The 19,704-nt window shown below is 39.9% G+C and overlaps 1 protein-coding gene across 40 annotated transcripts in view; it reads left to right on the top strand.

The window, feature by feature from the left end:
• Positions 1–19,704, top strand: part of LOC118282529 (receptor-type tyrosine-protein phosphatase delta-like) — a 328,854-nt gene that overhangs the window by 271,769 nt on the left and 37,381 nt on the right. For 15 of the 40 annotated variants that reach the window (XM_047336023.1, XM_047336022.1, XM_047336056.1 and 12 more), the window contains 8 exons: positions 8,025–8,213; positions 9,368–9,376; positions 10,101–10,118; positions 12,083–12,193; positions 13,407–13,418; positions 16,829–17,098; positions 18,252–18,833; positions 19,294–19,439. In XM_047336023.1, the coding sequence (XP_047191979.1) occupies positions 8,025–8,213; positions 9,368–9,376; positions 10,101–10,118; positions 12,083–12,193; positions 13,407–13,418; positions 16,829–17,098; positions 18,252–18,833; positions 19,294–19,439 (1,337 nt within the window). The remainder of the gene's footprint in view (positions 1–8,024; positions 8,214–9,367; positions 9,377–10,100; positions 10,119–12,082; positions 12,194–13,406; positions 13,419–16,828; positions 17,099–18,251; positions 18,834–19,293; positions 19,440–19,704) is intronic. The other 25 variants (XM_047336042.1, XM_047336041.1, XM_047336040.1 and 22 more) reach the window with 7 other exon arrangements.

Genomic DNA, 19,704 nt, shown 5'->3' with positions numbered 1-19,704 from the left:
CAATCTAGCCCAGCAGCGATGGCCATAAAAAATGTCTGCGGGGGATAGCAGGCTTGGAGGAACACGAGCCAGGGTCATTTTGAAGCATAACTCCAGCCGATTCTGACCTGGATCCTCTCTCCCTGCCACGTTCTATCAAATTCCAACCAGATGGAACCTCCTTACACGTAAGTGTAGGGCTTTCCGATACAGCCCCAAGGGGAGCAGTGAGCAGTGAGCAAAAATCAATCTCACAAGCATCCCACAAATGTCCACAGTAGGGATCTCACTTGCAGATGTGTTATCCACTAATGAAATGTACTTGAATGTACTATACTCTTATTTTTCAAGTGCTTAAAGAAAAGTGCACTGCACCATTTGATGAAATGTGCTATCATGACACCAGTATGTTGACTCTAGAGTTTTACAACTAGTTCTACAGTATCGCTCAGAATGAGAAATAGCTCAGATTGTTCATCTGTGAAGGGTTTTTCGGGGTGGGGGGGGGGGGCGATGATTAATAGACTGACTCTTACAATGGCTCCCTCATAATCTCAGGCATTAGGTGAGGGTTTTTAATGACAAATAAGCAGCATTCAATTAATTATCCAATCTCAAAGGGGATTTATGGAAGAAACAATCAGCGCAGGGCAAAGGGGGGAGAGGATGCTATTATTCACCGAGACAGAGTGCCATGGACCTCGGGTTAAGAGAGTTTTCTGCCCCCTTTCACCTTCCCCCCTCCTATATTTCGTTCCAACGTTCATCATCATAGAAACACAATGGATAGTATTTCACAATCCGTTCCCATTTCGCTCCTCCAGGCAGCGAGGGTAAAATAAATTTTTTAGTGCATACTCGATGTACTCTCGTCGTCTGCCCTGTGGTTTTAGACGTTTTCTCCAAAGAGACTGTATTTGATCAGCAAATTACTGAACTACCTTTCAGAGGTATGAATCGAGGGGGACTTAATGCCACTTTGTGCAAGAGTGTGCCTGCTCCTCTAAAAACTCTATTACAGTAAATTGAAATTAGCTGTTTGAGCCAACTGTGGCACATTCACAGTAATATTCATTAGCAAGCTCTACACCTGTAGAATCAACTAATGAACTAAACTGGGGAATATTGTCCACAGCCCAGCTATGTTTTACATTTCATTTCAATGAAGTATGTTATTTTTTTCACTAGATGTGAATGTTTGACTTTTCCCTGTGAGCATATTGTCTCGGCACAGAGTACATCAAGAGACGCATGCAGAAATGAGGGGTATCATATCCTCTTTCTAAGTTATTCACTTCATTGATTTTACTATGAAGATGGAAACATACATTCATAACCTCAGTTGAGATAAATGGATTGTGGCCTCCCCAATAGTCAATGTGAACTCTCCAGCACTCAGCTAGATACAACAGGATTCGTTCTGACCTGTAAGTTCTATGCAGACACATTTGTAAACCTAAACTGGGAGGCAGTCATGCCTTGCCACTTAACATTTTCTCAAATCAGTTCGTCTAAGGCTTTGGAACATAAAGAGCTGTGGCCCCCCCGGGGCGTATAACTGGGATGTACGCTCACATTTCAGTCTTCTCCGTTCTGGGCAATCACAAAAAACACAAATGTCAGTCCTGATGCGTGCCACGGTCTGAAACAATTAGAGGGTTGACACAGAGTTTACTAGCCTGTGAACCCCAAACATACGACCCAGGATGGTGGTATTCAGAATTGTGCCTCACCACACAAACTGTGTGCTTTATTAGACGTAAGTGCTGGGCATTTTTGTCTTCCATTATTGGATTACTTAAGCAATATCTACACATTGCGGGTGCCAGGAGGCTTATTTGGGAAATCTGGCTCAAAGGAAGCTCTAGGGGGAAACCTAATCTTATTTAGACTGGACAACATGTGTGCCAAACAGCACCGGGTTGTATCAGTGAGATAAATGCACGGTTTGGATTCTCTCAGGGTATTAAGGGAAAATGTATTCATCTCAATTTGCCGTTTCTTCTGTTTGCTCAGCAATGATGCAACATGTGCTTTTACAGTCTGCATGCTTGTCTCACTTGATGCTCTCTAAATTAATGGCTTTCTCTACCTCACTCTACACACTTAATGTTGAGGGTCATTACTTTGACGAGCATCTTAACTATTTCAAGTATTCCACCTAAGGCGGTGCTGAGACAGCTATATGCTAACAGCAATGTCCAGGCATGTATGCAGTGGTAATTATCAAAAAAGCCTTCCATCCAGTCCAGGTCTGGCTCTACATAACTTCAGACTGAAACAGTAGAATCTAAGTTAAGAATAAAAAGCATATAACAAGTCATTTAAATAGATATCAAACATGTGTTTTTCAATCAAAATCAGAGAAAAGAGACACGAGCTATGTCCTAGTCCCATGGTCAAAAATTAATGTTCGTAAAGTTTCACCTCTGCAACAGTTTATGGGCAGAATGATGGATGGAGTGATGAGTAGAGAAACTCTGTCGCAGTCCAAGTTTGGTTTAACCGAGCTGCAAAGTTTGGGCTCAGATGTAAAAAAAAAAAACGTCAGTCACTGTGTGCTAGATTGTAAAAGTACACCTTTTCACCCCTGCATAAGGCGTGCCTTGTAAGTTAGCGAGGAAATCAACAGCAGCGTGGGTAAAAGTGGTGAAACTTCACAGACTGGAGAAAGAGAAAAAATGGAACAGATGCCGTCATAGAATTGGCACAAAATGGAATTACTGCCTGCCTTTGTTAATCAAAAGCTTTTACATTTGGTTGAGTAATTTTGTTTGTGTGTAAACAAAAGCATAATTAACAGTTCCCTTTTCCGTGCCAAAGGGGGGGGGAATGAATATGTCAGTTGAACAGAAGCCGAACAGAAATGGTCGAGGTCGACTTTTAATCAATCGACTTTTTTTAAACAGAACTGTAAACAAGTTATAATGGCCAGTGTTTGCGTGCTAATGTTTTCAAAATCAACAAACTCGTTTAAAAAAAAGACACTTATTGCTTCCCCTGCACCAAAGATTTTTGCATTTTAACCCTATATTCTGGCTTACTGTTATCCAAATACTGAACAGTATATGCTACTCCTTTCATTCTAAATTGTGGACATTGAAATATGTTCCTCTTTCGTTGCCTCACACTTCTTTATCAAACACAAGTCTTAATTCAGTCTAGTCGAGTCTAATGCATTAGCAAGCCATTACAGCAAGTCAATTCCAAATCATGTCCTTGCTTGGGAGCAGTAAGAGTGCTGTGTGATTAACATGATTAGCACCCTAACCTTGCTCAAATCTCTGATCTTCTCTCTCACTTGTGTTGGATCTTTTTGAGTGCAGAAAGAGCTTTAATCAGTGTCCCTCAACTTTAAATCATATGCTATTGTGGGGTGTGAAAGAAATGGCTTTGGCATATGCTGCAGAAGAAAACTAAGCGCATGTTGTCACACTCCATGGGGAATGTTTTTATGGCTTGTTTCTTCCTTTCTTTTGTAGCCGGATCTTATCTGAGGAGGGTTAGCAAGAATCTGTTTGATTCATAAACTGGGCAAAGATAATCTTTAAGGCGGAGGGAAATTTTAAGAGTGTCACACATTTGTCCTAAATTCCCACACTGCCATAATCCAGCCTCTTTTGGCTGAGGAGGGATTCCCAAACAACAATATAGAATGTCTTGACACACACTTCTATCCACTACGCCGCCACCAGCAAGTGACCCATGACAGCCTCTTTGAAGAGATTGTATCCACTCAAATACGTTCAACAAATATATCTTATTATGGCCTTTGGGGATTTTCCCTGAAGAATAACCTCAACCGCAGGGTGAAAAGCCTTGTTCCGCTTGGGAAGAAAAGGGTCAGACCAAATCCAATCCTTGTGAAGCAACCACTGAATTTGAGCCAGAATGTGACCATGGAGGTTTACATTTTTGTTGCTGAACTGGGAAAGTCTTTTGCAACATTTAATTTTACAGTAATTTAATTTTTTGTTCAAATTATTTTGTAGTTACATAATAATGTGGGATCCAAATGTTACATACAACAGCATATATATATTTGACTTATTAAATGATTAATTAATCAGCCAGATTAACACTTAATTTAACACCTAACCCCCTAATTAAGCAGCCCACCTTGGGAACATCAACATATGATGGATAAACTGCCTCTTTACTTAAAGCTGTAAAGCCGTTAGCGTGAGTACATACAGTGTTAACAGACTCGGTATCTGCCAGCAAAACCTCGCTGCAAAATTGCTCTCTCGCAAAAATGGGTGCCATGTGTACAGTTTAACATTCATCAAACAAAAGAGAGTGACAGCAAAGGCATGCTTGTGTTTCTGTTGACCCTGTATAGGTGCAATGCAGGAGAAAACAAACTGCCTTTTCGATTTGGATGTCAAGAGCCAGTGTCGCACAGCTGTCTACATCTGAGCACACGTCAAACCCAAGCAAACACCCCGGCCTTAATTTAACTGTCTGGCTCCCCAATCTTTATAATGAATTCCACCCCATAGATGTTACTGCATTAGTCCCATAATGCCTTGTAAACATCACGTCGGGATGCACACACACGGACACATACACACACACACACACACACACAAACGCAGTTGCTGCAGTGCTAGCTGCGGAAAAATGCAAACAGCAACCGATGACAGCTGAATGGTACGTTTATCTGTTGAGACTCAATTAGGCTTATTTAATTAGAGCCTAAACAAGGAGAGCGTCACTTGAGTGTGCTGCTCAAATCATTACATCACAGCAGGTGAGATGTTTACTTTGAACAGACGGTACAACGGTAGCCACTGCAGTGGGATGACAGTGCAGAATGTATGCTGTATTTAAGCATTATTTTAGAAACAGAAATGACCACCGCTGTTATACATGGCAAATTCTCTTCCTGGCTCGTATTTTGTATGAATGATCAATAGATATAATCTACTAATGGGGTTGGGTTTACGTCCAGTGGCCTTATGTCTTCAGCAGAAATCTGCTCGCTGAGGTACTTTTTGGGCCAATGTCCTTTTTTATACTCCTCTCATACTTGGCACCACGCACTCGCACAGCCCGATAGCCCCGGTAGTGGCTAATGTGTGCAAATTGTCATTGGGAGTCTCTTTATACCAAGCACCAGTGCTCAGCACTTCTCGAGGTGACTTCAGCATTTCTCTCCCTTCCATCTCATTTAGTGTGTAGATCCATTGTTGAATATACAATATGGGTCTGTAAAGCTGAAACTTTGCCATCTTTTTTGCCATCTTTTGCTTTGACTGCCCTTGTCTTAGACTGTCCTTGAGATCGCGGTTCCTCGGTGAGGTAGACAGAGGAAGCGGGGTAAAAATCTGTTACATCACCTTTTTTTTTCTTTCTTTTAATTTCACCTTTCAGCTTTGACTTTCGTGTATTTTAGCTTGGCATACAACAAAGAGTATGTTAACACTTATGCATTTAAAACAAACGCACGACAAGACTTTTACAACTTCCAATCCTATTACAATGCAGCTCAAGAGTTCCTTAAGTAGCAACGAATTAGCTCGTTGCTGAATAATTTATGTAACTACAACACAAAAGCCAAACTCATGACCGCTTATGGAACTGCAAACATAGCACACAGGGAACACTTGTAGACGCCCGGCCCCAGGTTGATTAATTATTTCATTCTCTACTTTTAACAGTTTGTCAATAATCCATCTTCTACAAAAAAAAAAAAACGTACAACAAACATACTCTGACTCAAATTAAATAGTGATTATTCTGATTTAATTTGGGTCCGTCGGCCTTGTAAGGAAAATGCTGCTGCAGCTCTGTTGACGTGGGCTGTTAATCACAACACAAGCAACAAGACGGGTTGAATTTCCCTCTTCTATGTACTATCACTGTGGTAATTTCAACAAGTTTGAACACGTCAAAGTTTATACTCCGTTTTCAGGCACCTCATGGCTGATGTCGTGACTTTTTGGCCATCCTAGATGAGCATGAGTGCTCAGCTGTGAGCACCTATAAATTACATATCTGGGCTGAGCAAGAATGTATTCAAAGGACCAGCAACCTTTGCAACAGATCATTAATTTTAAAAGCACTGCCTGGAGTCATATCAGTAGCCTGCACTGGAATTAGCATCCTGTAACACACGCATTCTATAGCAGGGGGAAGATGGATTTAGTTACGTTACATTTCTACATTCAAACAAGCCTGATTTTATTTTGCACAATTTTAGTGAGTCACACAGTAGCGTATGTAAACCAGATGTGAATATGACAGTTTTACTGCCCTTACATCCCTGATTTTGGAAGACACTCATGTTGACTATAAGGCTTCACCATTTAAGGTTTAATTCAATTTGCTGTCCCACACCCTCTTGTTTTCTCCTTAGAGCTACATAGCCGGCGACGTTTCTTATTGCAGCATGAGAACAATTCTGACTTCTTAAAAGACAGCTCAATTATGATGTCTTGAGCACTTTGTTTTAGAATACATTGCAATTTCACAGGCGCTGCTTTTTCATGTCACAACCAATTACTACATTCAACACACATCCGTGCTCCGGGGCTTGCTTCTGGCTATTGCGTTTGATCAGCAATACTTTTGACTCACTGTAGAATTGACTAATTGTCCATTCGACCTTGAACAGGCTGAGGGGAGATTGGACAGGAGCTACCTTGTACAGCGAACGCCCCCCTCTCCCGTAATCTCCATTTGAATGAGCATATTTGAAAGCATGTATTAGACCGTTTCTTCATTTCTTGATAGGTGTTAACATGGTGCCTTTGTAAAAGTTGTTATGATGGACTGTTTCATTTTTGTTTCTGTTACTGTTCTTCGTGAAAGGTGTCATATATTGTTTGTGTGAATATCTGAGCACTCTTTAAATTCATGTGTTTATTGCAAATGCTGAAAACACGCAGAAATGGAAATGTGGATGATCATAATTTGCAGACCTACATTTCTTAAAGGCTATCACTTTAACTTCAAAGATTTATAGGATACACTGTATCCAGAACCGTGAGACCGTAGTTAAGAAATGAATAGCTGTGAAAACCAAATGTTTATGTTTTTTTCCCCCTGAGAATTAGACCTTTATCCTCCAGCTGAACGTCCCTACTTTAAATATGATGTTATCAGAGTTATTTTTTACTTTAATTTAATTTAAATTGTTTGGGAAAACCAAGCAAACATAGTACCAGACACCTACAAGCTTTTAGCAAGAGAGAAGTTTGAGTGTAACTTACATAATATATTGCACACAATGTTAAGGACTCGCGATGGACTACATGAGCCAAGATGTGCTGGATAACCAACGGGAAACATCTGCCCATTATAGAGGACTGGTATTCATTCGAATAGTTGGTGAATGTTTCTGTGTGATTCGCTGCTTTTAAAACATGCAAAAAGAACACAATTCCATCACTGTCGAAACCCTCCAGTTCAGGCAGGGACGCAGAGTTGCATCGGAAAGTTTCGCAGTTCAGTCTGAAGTCACTCATTTGTAATACACACAATATTTCTGAGAAGATTTATCCATTGCGGTGGCTTCCCATGCCAGATACCCAAAAGCATTGTTGGAAGGGGGCCATGATTGTCGTTTGGCTGTGTGCAAGCTATGGCATCTCAAAGCTGTTTCCAGACTGATGTCTCCTCATGAAAATTTAATGAAGAAAATGTTTCCAAAAAAAGGTGCTGTTTACGAAAGCAATGGAAGGCACTAATTAGCCATATCACAGCAGGGAAATGAAAACTTTAAAAGGTGCAAATGAACCTCATTGGCATTCAGAATGAGCAGGTCTTGTTTTGGAGATTAACACTTGGCTAACACTGCGCAGAGGCAGACTTTTTTTTTTCTTCATGTGAGGATGTTATGGTGTATGAAATATTCCACTGTACACCTTCTCCACCATCTCCACTTACTACAAGCCAAACAACCAAAACCCTGTTCAAAGGAGTGATCTCTGGATGGAACTGGATTTAAAAATGTTGCTTGTTTTATTAACAGTTATAAGTGTTCATGTGAGGAGTAACACCGACGTGTTCAGTCTTAAACACCTTTCATGTATTTTCAGAGGACCAGCTGCCCCCTGGTTTCCCCACCATAGACATGGGCCCACAGTTGAAAGTTGTGGAGCGAACGCGCACTGCCACCATGCTCTGTGCCGCCAGTGGCAACCCCGACCCAGACATCTCCTGGTTTAAAGACTTCCTCCCCGTCAACACCACCAACAACAATGGACGCATTAAGCAGCTCAGATCAGGTAGGTTTCCTCGGGCTGAAAACTAAAAAAAAAATACAAGAGGGACTCTTCTTTCTTGTTTCCCCTCTTTCTGATCTGCTCCCCCTGTTGTCTCCTCTGCTCTTTCATCCTCTTCTTCCTCACACAATTTAACTTCTCGTTTTGCCTTTATTTTGTAGGTAATGGCATTGTATCTACTGTCCTTTACTCTCTGTACACCCCAGTGTGTGTTGTCTGTATCCGTGTCTCCCTTTGTCTTTCAGTGTTGTCATGGGCTGTTGGGATTGTTCCCCCTCTGTGTTTGCTGGCTTCCGCCCTAACCTCTGCCCTCATTGCTCACTGCTGTGACTTTTTACAATGACTTCTTTTGCCTTTTTAAGTTGATTTTCTTTCCACTGCATTGGTGCAGATTATTTTTTTGGGGGGGGATCCATTCCCTTCATTTCCTGTCTTTTTTTTTTAACAATTAATACTCAATATTTGGCTTCATTCAGAATCTGAAAAGGAGATTACATGAATTTAAAATAGGAAACATGCAGAAAATGAATTGATCTTGTGCATTTGCTGAAATTTCACTTTCAAAAGAGTGATCCTCAAAATGTCCTTATATTTGCTTCAGGTTAAACATTTAATGCTGGATATTAATTAGCCACAGTAGTGCGTAAAAACCTCACAAGGCTTTTCCCCTACCCCTTGGTTATTTGAACTTACAGCCCCTGCTTTAATGTGTAAATGCCATCTTTGCTTTGATTTGCCTGACATACCCTAATATATCCATTCACCTGAATATCCCAAGTTTGATTTCAATATTTCAATCCAGAAAGATTATTCTTTTTTCCAAAAATGTGAAGGAAATCATAGCTTTACACTTTGTGTGTCCGCTAAAGCACAACACATTAGCGCAAATCCTTGTAAATTTTAAGTCTTTGTATGTTTGACCACCTGTCTTCACAGATGTCACAGCTGTCCTCTGTTAAATTGTTCTGTTAACCTTCCTTCCCTGCTGACTTGTTTTTCAACAGAAGTGTGTAGAATTAACCCCGTATTTTCGAATGTGCGACTTTGATTCAAGTAGAGTTTATAGAGCATTAACCAAACCTTGTTAACTAAACTTACTTCTAAAATATACTCATTCTTATGCTGTCTTTCTTCTCTCTATATTTTTAAATCTACAGAATCCTTTGGTAAGTGCTTAGCTCTAAAGCACACATCACCCCCCCACTAATGTTCATGTTTCAAACAACTATTAAAATGCATGGCATGCATTTTACTAACAGATAGCTTAGTTTCAGGGCTACTACTTGAGGCACACACACTCTTCCCTCACCCCACGTTGTTCAAGTGTCCTACCACTGCCAGCTACAGTTTCACCTTTACCCAGAGATTAAAGTCACAAAACCAAAAAGTCATATACTGAGCCGTCCTCACATGTTTGTTGCTGACTCACTGACCCACCACTTACCCACTCACATAATCTTTTAACACCAGCACCATACGTATGGGAATTTCACGAATTTTAGGGAGATGATGAGCTCAGTTCATAGTAAGGGATCTCATGTCTGCTCTGAAAATCACATACCAAGTCGTCAAAAAGTCTTTCCCTTCAGTAGATGGTCTTCAGAAGCCATTGCCACTTCCAAAAATGGAACCTCCCCGTGGTACACCAATGTACAAGTTCTTCTCTCTGACCAATGATTTTTCTATGATGAATCCTGTCTTTCTCTGCCAGTAGAGTACAGAAAAAAAAGTTATTATTCTCTTTCTCTCTCCTTTCTCTTTCCTCCAGTACCTTTATTTACGTACCCTGTTAAATCTAATTTGATTCTTCTTCCAAAGCCCCCAGCCTCTATCTACTCGTACTAATGCTTCTTCTTTCTAATCTTATTTGCATTCATATTATCCACCCAGGTGGTACACCAATAAGAGGTAAGAGTGCTGAACTGACGTTCACAGAATGAAAATGATAAAAATTCATTCTTGCTGTCAACCCATTCATATTCACTTGAAAACACCTCCATTTTTGTCCTGTTTACCGAGACCAAATCCCATTACGTTCATATGGACCTTTCCTTCTTATTTGTCCAGTTTCGTTCACTAAATTTGTACTCCATTTTTTTTGTCTATGCTTTATTTACTCCTTTGTCTTCTGGTTTCAAGAGCCTGTTTAGCTCAGTTGCGATATGCTTGCCCTGGCTCTAATAAGCATATCCAATGACAATTTTTTTTTTAACTATATTTTTCCGTTCATTTTTGGTTTCTTTTTGGCCATAGCGAATCATGTGTCCCTCTTTTTGTCCAACTAAAACAACCAAGCATTTTTTCCCCCTTAGCTGTTCTTGTTCAGCACTAAAACATGCACAGATGCTGTGGAATCACGCAGGCATGCTGAAGACAACATTGCATCTACTCTGCTTTTTTCTCCCAAAGAATTCTTCCTATCTTTGCAAACTATTTTTGTTCCCATTTCTTCTATTTGCTTTCCTCTCCTGTACCTCTATAAAAAAGCCCAAACAACCACTTTTTTGATAAAGTTTCTACGGTGCTTTTTTTCTCTTTCACCTATTTTTCTTACTTTTCTTGGGTTTGAGGAATATTTTACTTTTTGACTTTTTTTCTTCAGGGTTTGGGGAAGGCAAACAGTAGAGTCTGGCGAGGACCTGATTGGCTCATTTTTGCCTCGTGACATGGAGCTGCAGAGTTGTTGATGCTTAAAGCCATTTTTCCCTGGGTCATATGACACCACACTGCTGATCCCATTTGTGGATTTTTATGGGTGTCTTTTGTAGCTTTCACAAGCTAAAGCAGTGGTTGGTTACATTCTTGTTGGCTCAGGCCGATATTTTGAATTTTGTCTTCTAATACAACTGCATTTTATTTTTCAGCTAAGGGTTGTCAGAAGGTTGTAAGTTGTGCCGACATACATTTCTTACTAAGATTTGCATGTCAAACTTTTGCTACTGAGGGTTATATGCTGGTTTTACCGTACACATCACTTCAAATTAAAATTTTTCCCCAAATATAAGCAGCATTTTTCAACTTTTTGTATGCGCTGCATTTTTTTGAACATAACTTCACTAGATGAAGTCCAAAATTATTCTGCTAGGTGAATATTACACTTGATCTGTGATTGAATATGCTAAAATTCATACCTAAATTTCTTTCTTTCAATTGTCCTCCCTTGTTATGCTGCTTTCTTATACTGTAAACCTCTTTTGTTTGATCCATGTTTCCTTGAAGCAGTATCACTCATCCCCATATTGACCAGTCCAGTGACATGTTGTATATTGAACAGTTTGCCCCCAGTCTTCAAAGTGAAATTATGGCTTCTTTTTTTTTTACATTGGCACTAGGATGAGTGTTTTTTAGACCCTGTGGCGTTATATATAATCAGCTCTTTACACTAAAGACACCATCAAAAAGGTATATGTATTAGAGACAGAATACAACTTATCATATTTTCTTTTGGTTTGGTTACCAAGGTGTTATTTTCTTTTCACTTGGCCTGTAAGAGGAGCAATATTTGTATCGCAGTGCCCATTTTAAACTATCCCTCAACTATAATCGGATTACACAGTCTCCAGTTTACCTCAGCCAGTGGATCGAGCTGTGATAATGATGGCGGATACATGTTAGAATACAGTTCATAGTAACAGATACAAGACTGTAGTATTTCATTCATGCAGCTTATTGGATATTGTTTCCTTATGACTTCTCTCAAACTGTCCAACTACTGAAGCTTCAAAGGACAAAGCCAAACTAGAAATGAAGGAGGCTGATGTTGGCCTCCTTGAGGTCAAACGACATCTTTATGTTTTTTGCTTGCGAATCTGATGAAAGGACAACATTTTAACCAAACATACTCTACTACCCCGTTTGCTATTCCCAACTAGGAGCCCTCCAGATAGAGCAGAGCGAAGAGTCTGACCAGGGAAAGTACGAATGTGTGGCGACCAACAACGATGGAACACGCTACTCTGCCCCAGCAAATCTATATGTCAGAGGTAGGAAAAACGTGTCAACAACACTGGCATGTTTCTATCAAATATTTGTATTAACTTTCTCTTAAAAACTCTTGAGGAATCTTTAAATCAGCCAGTAAAGTCTACAGGGGCCATACCCTGTGAGGCCACTGTAAGTATGCTTTGTTTTTTGGATTTTTACTTTTTCTTGCACTTGACTTACCTGCACTGATTTGAACCTACAGTATCTGCTCTGTTTTGTGTTTTTTTGGTCCTGTGTGTTGATTATCCCGAGTCCAACACCAATGACTAGACTGCTTGCTGTGTTTATCTACTAATTGCCTTTTAAACGTAACTGTTGGGGTAAAGGGTGGACTGCCCTCCTCCATAAGCCCCAACTCTTTCCCAAGCAGTGAACAGATCCTTTCTGACCTACTTTTCCTCCCCTTGATCAACATTGGAAGGACGCGTTTATTCTCACAATTTTTTATATTGGCTATTGAAAAAAAAAGTGTTAAAACTGATAAAAATATTATTTGAAATTGAATTTAATTATCCTACTCATATGTAAAACTAGGGTTGCAAAAAAAGTATTTTGTTCTACGCAGAAGATTAATGGTTTTAATAAACACAATATAGCACTGGTAGAGTAGTAGCAGTGGCTTTCTTTCATTAATCTTTTTTCACAAAGGCTGATGTCCTTTATTCATGTCAAAATATTTGACACATTGGTGCAACTGTTGTTTCTGCTGCCCACTTTTACCAGGCTTTGATTATTTTTTCAGTATTGCATTACTTCTCTATAAATGCACAAATGAATATGAATAAGATTATAGAAAATGTCCATCTTATTTTCATTAATTGAAAATTGAAAATGCTCCTGAGTCCTGTGGTTAGCTTTTATACTATAACCATTAGTTATCATCCAGCTCCCAAATAATTTGATGCAATATAAACTAAAAGCAACATTTTAAATATCTTTATAAGCTAACCACATTACGGGGGATGAATCTTTGCTAAAGTAAATATTATTTCTTATTTAAAATGTTTGAGCTCTGACCGGTCAGACTTTTGGAACCTGGGTTCCAGAGAGACACAAGGGGCTCCCTGCACTTTAGAGACACAAGGTCCTTCGAAATGTCTAAGAAGGATCTTGACACCTACAACATGGCCTTCTTACTCTCTGTGTTTCCCTTGTTTTTCTCCTTTCCTTATTTTTAATTTTGTTCTGCATCAATTTCCCTACATCCCTCAGAGCTGCGAGAAGGTTGGTGTGTTTTGATTCTTTGAACACCACACAAAACAGAAACAAGTTCATTCGTTGTCCACAAAAATATCATCTCTGACAGACATTCAACTGAAAACACAAATGCATTGCTCTGGCCTTTATATGTATATATATATATATATATATATTATTATTATTTTTTTCGTACATTTTCATTTTCTATTCATACCATTTATATATTTGTTGCTCACTCAATTCATGTTCCTATTAGGGTATGCCCCTAGTCCTTTTAGAATGCTTCACTGTCCAACAGGTGGTGCATGTTTGCATCTTTGAGGTGGGATGGCAGCGAAGATATTTGCATCTGCCTGAGAGTCTATTTGCATGGTCTCCTGTTGATGCTTGAGCTAGTCATCTCTTTTCCCCGACACTTACCCTGTCAATGTTCCTGCTTGTTTTCACGAATAATTAATGATTAGCAGGTTATTGGGTTAAGAAAATAATTCATTTTTGAAGAAATAAAAATAAGTCTGACAAGACCAGTCAGAACAATGTACTTGATTTCTATAAGCTCTTGCAGTTAATAACTGCTATTCTACATAACTTCAGTGCTGCTTCATAAATTCGCTGAATATTTCCCACCATATAGCCATTTAATGATTACTGCATGCAAAATCTATCACTCTCTCTCTCTCTGAAGTTTCTCATAGATAAAATATGTTGAAGCTAAATCCATCCTTTTTTGTAACTAGCACTAAATTCAAGCACCAAGCTGTAAAAACAACCTTGCCCTCAGAGATTATACACTTCCTCTGACGAGGATCTTTCAGCGCAGGAAGTCATGAAAGAATTATGTATTTAATGCGTTATCCACAAGACTTGACAAATGTAATGATATTTAAATGAGCAGGATAATATTATGTCTGTGGGGAGCGCGATCCAATTGGTTATTAATTAAATATTGAGCGAGAGAAACGTTGTATTTAATAATGCAAGCAGTTCCCCTAGACTTCCTCTCTGGAGAGCAGCAGCCTGCTCAACAGAATGGGCTTTGTGAATCAGGGGCAGGCAACAGTAACCGTGAGCCTGTGTTGCAGCCAATTACAGCAAGTACCTTCACAAACTAGTTCAGAGTCACAGGGCTGTTTACGAAGCAGGGTCACTTGTTAGGGAACAAGTCATCAGACTTTTAAAAGTGACTTTTTCCCCAAGGGTCACTAACGAATTAAACAAGTGATCTGACCTAAGCCAATTGTAATCGATTTAAAACACTATGAGCAGTAACACTGACTTTACTTTTAATTTCAATCCCTAGATCTTTTTTTTTTTTTTTAAGGAAAGTCTTTTTTCCCTTATGCCTACACCTATTCTTATCTTAGTGAACTGTACATAAATATTTCTGTAAAAAAAAAAACTCATCTGAAAAAAACAACACATTCACTTGATGTATTGATATATTTCCTCGATTTCTTTTTCCACCCCCTTACCCCTTTCATAAGATGTCGTTGCCTTCCTCAAAGAGTTCTATTGTTATTTCTCCTAGGACCTTTGTCTTGTACGCGCCACATTGACAGCAATGTAACACTAAGTCCAGACTAACGTCTCCATTTACAGTGTGCAATACCACATCTCTGACCCTGTTATTGTTTATTTTGCCTGTGCAGCCGTCTTCCCCCCGACTCCCTTACATGGTTTTCTCACAAAGTCACATTTCTTGTTCTTGTATGCATGATGGACTCTACTCTAATAGGCCACCCATGTGCATTTTGGATATTTTACATTTAAGTTAACTTAAAAGTGCTACTTTTTTTTCTTTTTAGCATTCTGTTCTTTGTCATTAAAAATTGTTTTAAGATTGTTTATCCTCTCAAGCTGTCAAATGATATGCATTTCAAATCTAGTCAGTCTTATTTTGAAACCACATGAAAAAATACTGTTTATCAATAGCAACATTTCTGAATCACAAGAAATATGTAACAAAAAAGGTGAGGTAAGAAAAAAGTAAAGAAACCCCATTTCTACAGTAATTACTCTAGTAAACGCACCTTTTTTGTGCAAAAAGGTTGCTTTATTTGTACTGTACATAAGTAAGTATTTAAAGTATTGAAAAGCTTTTATCAGGGATCTTTGTTGTAGATGATTATTGTACTTAGTTTTTAGAAATTCTTGCAACACATGTTCCGTGGTAAAGATGGATTTTCTGAACTCGCAATCTGAAAGACCATCTTCCAGCACTATCTTAAAACTGCACTTAAAAAACCTGCAGTCCTGTTGGAATCGTTTAAATTAGCTACAGTTAATGCTCTTGATTTTGATTCATTACATCACGTTCATTTAGCTTACACTTTTGTCCATAAGTGCATTCAACCATGAAGATATTACCCAAAAAGTGCAAGAAGTACATAAGCATTTATCAAACAGGCAAAACGGATTCAAGTGCTCCATTTTAGATTATTTAAGCCCTTTTCCTGTTTTAATGATTCAAGGACTAAGGTGCAGTCATTCACAGGCATGGATCGATTTGCACAATCACAGAATGTAGCATGGCAAGGCACATTACCGCTTTAAGAATAATTGGTCCTCTCTTGATAAGCTTTAGACTTGTCATTCATCATTAGATTCGCCAGTGTACGTCTGTTTAACTTAACTGTTAAACTGTTATCCTATGAGGTGTCCGACAAAGTTCTAAAAGTCTAAAGCCATGGGTTTACCTTTCTTATCCATCTTCATGCCATTGTCCACATTCAAGGTAGGCTGGCACAAAGCACAGCAGCCTTGTGATCTTGCATAACTACACATACTGTACAAGATACTGCAGGAGCGTGGCTTAGCCTTGGGAGTGTATGTTTAGAATAGCCAAAGAGCCAAAGGCAGGAGGGTTTAATTTTTTGATGATTGTTTTCACTCTTAAGTTGATCTTAAGTGTGAATGCATAACATTTGACTGCCACAGTTCCCACTTTGAACTGAGCCTGAACAGCACAGGAAAACTCAATTTCCTTATTTTTTGCAACTTCTCAGTAAAAGTATATGTTTGTGTGATGTGAGAATGTGATGCGGCGCATTATTTCACATCAGCTGGAAGTGCACAGCTCAAAAGTGGTTTCTGTCGACTCTCCGGCACTTTGTGCGTTTTTTGTATATCTGTGCCGATGGTGATACAGTATTTTGTGCATGGTGCTCGTGTTTGGTGTTAACCCATTCACCATTGAAATCTCTAAGTCTCAGGTCAAATGTGTTAAATTTGTGTTTTCTTAACCTTCATCAAACGATCATAAACTAAACTTCATTTTGATGCTATAATTTAACCATTCACATTTTGGAAATGTTCTTATTAGACAAGCATGAATGTGAAATGGATGTTTGAGAATACAGGACATTTCTCTAGAAAGGTATTTCAGTTGTTCCGTGTTTTGCTTGTTTTTCGTACCATGTTCTGTCGTTTTTTAGTGCGCCGGGTGCCACCCCGATTCTCCATCCCGCCCACGGACAATGAGATCATGCCAGGCGGCAGCGTCAACATCACATGTGTGGCAGTGGGCTCCCCTATGCCGTATGTCAAGTGGATGCTGGGTGCTGAAGACCTGACACCGGAGGACGACATGCCCATTGGACGAAACGTTCTGGAGCTCACAGACGTTCGGCAGTCAGCCAACTACACATGTGTGGCCATGTCAACCCTGGGGGTGATAGAGGCTGTGGCACAGATAACGGTCAAAGGTAGGGCTTCTTCTTATTTATAATTAAAGGCTTGGATCTCATGCATCTCTAATGGATGTACAGACCAGAAGAAGGACTGAATAGTGGTTATCACAATATGCATGTGCATTTTGCATGTAGTTAAGATGATATACTTCAGTTTGCAGGTGGTATACATTGGGGTAAACTATGCAAGCGTAGACTTCTACTGGCAGTGCTTCATAGAAAATTTATTTACCTCTCACTGCCACGATAAGTCATCTGCAGTGAATTCCGTGATGCCTTAGACAAGCCTCAGCCTGCATTAGATGCCAGATTAAGAATATAGTGAAGTGTTTATCTCAGCTGGAGCGCTACAGAGCCAGAAAGCTCACCATTTCTGTTCGCGAGGGAAGGGGAGAAGGGGTGGGGGTGGGGTGGGGTGGGGGGTGGGGGGGCGTCGCGTGTGAAACATAGAGTATTGTTTGGTGTCCTCTGTTGTCATGGTACTTATCAGATTGTAATCATATCTACGCTGCAGCGTACCAGAAAGATATCCCAGACTGGTGTCACCGTGTTCACGTGCGCACTAGGGAAAGACTCACACACACACACACACACACACACAAACACACCTTTGTTTTTCCTCGACATAACATAGAGATATTAGTCACAATATAACAGTCTGGCAGCAAGCTCCCCCAGAAGCATGCTTCAGATGGCATATAAATACAATTTATTGCCCTGATATCTTTTGCCATGTGCCACGGCGTGGGGAATTAAAGCAATAAATTCACCTGCTAAATTATTAAAGTGATAAACACTGAAAAGTCTGAGATTAAAGACAACAGCAGTAGTAGCTGCTGAACATGGGCTATGCACATTTTTAATCTCACATATTTGTTTCATTTCCATCTTCTTCTTTTTTTTTTAAATGTTCACCAGGAAAGTGAAATGGGCACAACACTATCCACACAATATATGAATCTCTCATGACTCGAGATATACGGTATATGATCAGTGTCAAGTGCAGTGGGCTGGTAAATGAATGCAATCAATATTATTCAACCATCAACAAATTAAAATAAAGTCTCCATGGACTATGGCATAAATTACTCTACGGAGGTAGAACTTTGTAATGTTGGCAATATCATTTGCATTTTTATTAATATTTATGTCATTATTATCATCACAGCATTGCCCAAGGCTCCTGGCATCCCTGTGGTGACAGAGCGCACAGCCACCAGCATAACACTGACATGGGACTCTGGCAATCCCGAGCCGGTGTCCTACTACATCATCCAACACAAGTCCAAGTACTCGGAGGATTCGTACAAGGAGATTGATGGTGTTGCCACCACTCGGTACAGTGTGGGGGGCCTCAGCCCGTACTCCGACTACGAGTTCCGGGTGGTGGCCGTGAACAACATCGGGCGAGGGCCACCCAGCGAAAGCATCGAGGCCAAAACAGCTGAGCAGGCACCCAGCACGGCACCAAGGCAGGTCAGGGGCCACATGCTGAGCACCACCACAGCCGTCATTCACTGGGATGAACCGGAGGAGGCCAACGGGCAGATCATGGGCTACAGAGTCTACTACACCATGGACTCCACCCAGCATGTCAACCTCTGGGAAAAGCAGATTGTTCGGGGGGCCAACTTTGTCACCATCCAGGGCCTCATCCCCAATAAGACCTACTACATCAAGGTCCTGGCCTACACCTCAGTTGGTGATGGACCCCTTTCTCCAGACCTTCAAATCATTGCTAAGACAGGAGGTAAGAACGGGTTGTTTTTGTTGTAAAAGAACTGACAATAAAAAAAAAAAAAATCAGTGAACACATTTAAAAAATTTCAAAAATTGTCTACAATTAAACTAAGTGTCACAAGCATTTTTAGTCATTCATCCTCATTAGTGGGTTACAACTGTTAACCCCGGCTACCACGCACAAACATCGTCAGGCTGTCAACAAACACTTTCAACTGGCTTTCTCAAGAGGGGGAAAATGTTTTCTTTCACGAGAATAATTAACCACGATCGAGAAATCCAAAAGTCTTCTTTTCAGAACGAAGTAATTATGTATTATGTGTCTGCATTGTACTAATGAGGCTGAAATGACTGCATCTTCGGAAATTACTCTGAGGCTCTTGTGGCGATAGCCCTTACCACAAAGTGAGCGCCTGTAACCGTGCAAAGATGAGTAGACTAATGAATCCATCTCTTCACTTTAATTCCAGTTCCCTCCCAACCAACCGACTTCAAGGGAGAAGCCAAATCGGAAACGAGCATTTTGCTTTCATGGATCGCCCCGGCACAGACTGGACAGGAAAATCAAATCACCGGATATGAGCTTATGTATAGGAAGAGGGACGACAAAGAGGAGGTAAGTATTGTCCTACTTGAAGGCTTTGGCAACACATTAGGTTTTTGTCTGTGAGTCTGTAATTACCTACAAAGTTGAACTGTCGTCATACCAAAACAACATGTAAAACTAGATAACGCAGAATAACGGGATTTTTACATTTAACATTAAAAGGTCTCTAAAATTTGTTTTACCCTGAATTGAATTAGATCCTTTACACTCATTTTCTTTCTCCTGTTTGAAAGGGCAGTATCTTTATATCAAGAATTTATATCATTTGTAACCC

This window comes from Scophthalmus maximus, chromosome 12 (genome assembly GCF_022379125.1).
Source record: "Scophthalmus maximus strain ysfricsl-2021 chromosome 12, ASM2237912v1, whole genome shotgun sequence".
Lineage (NCBI taxonomy): Eukaryota > Metazoa > Chordata > Actinopteri > Pleuronectiformes > Scophthalmidae > Scophthalmus > Scophthalmus maximus.
The sequence above is the reverse complement of the archived record's forward strand: the minus strand, read 5'-3'. Positions and strand labels throughout refer to the sequence as shown.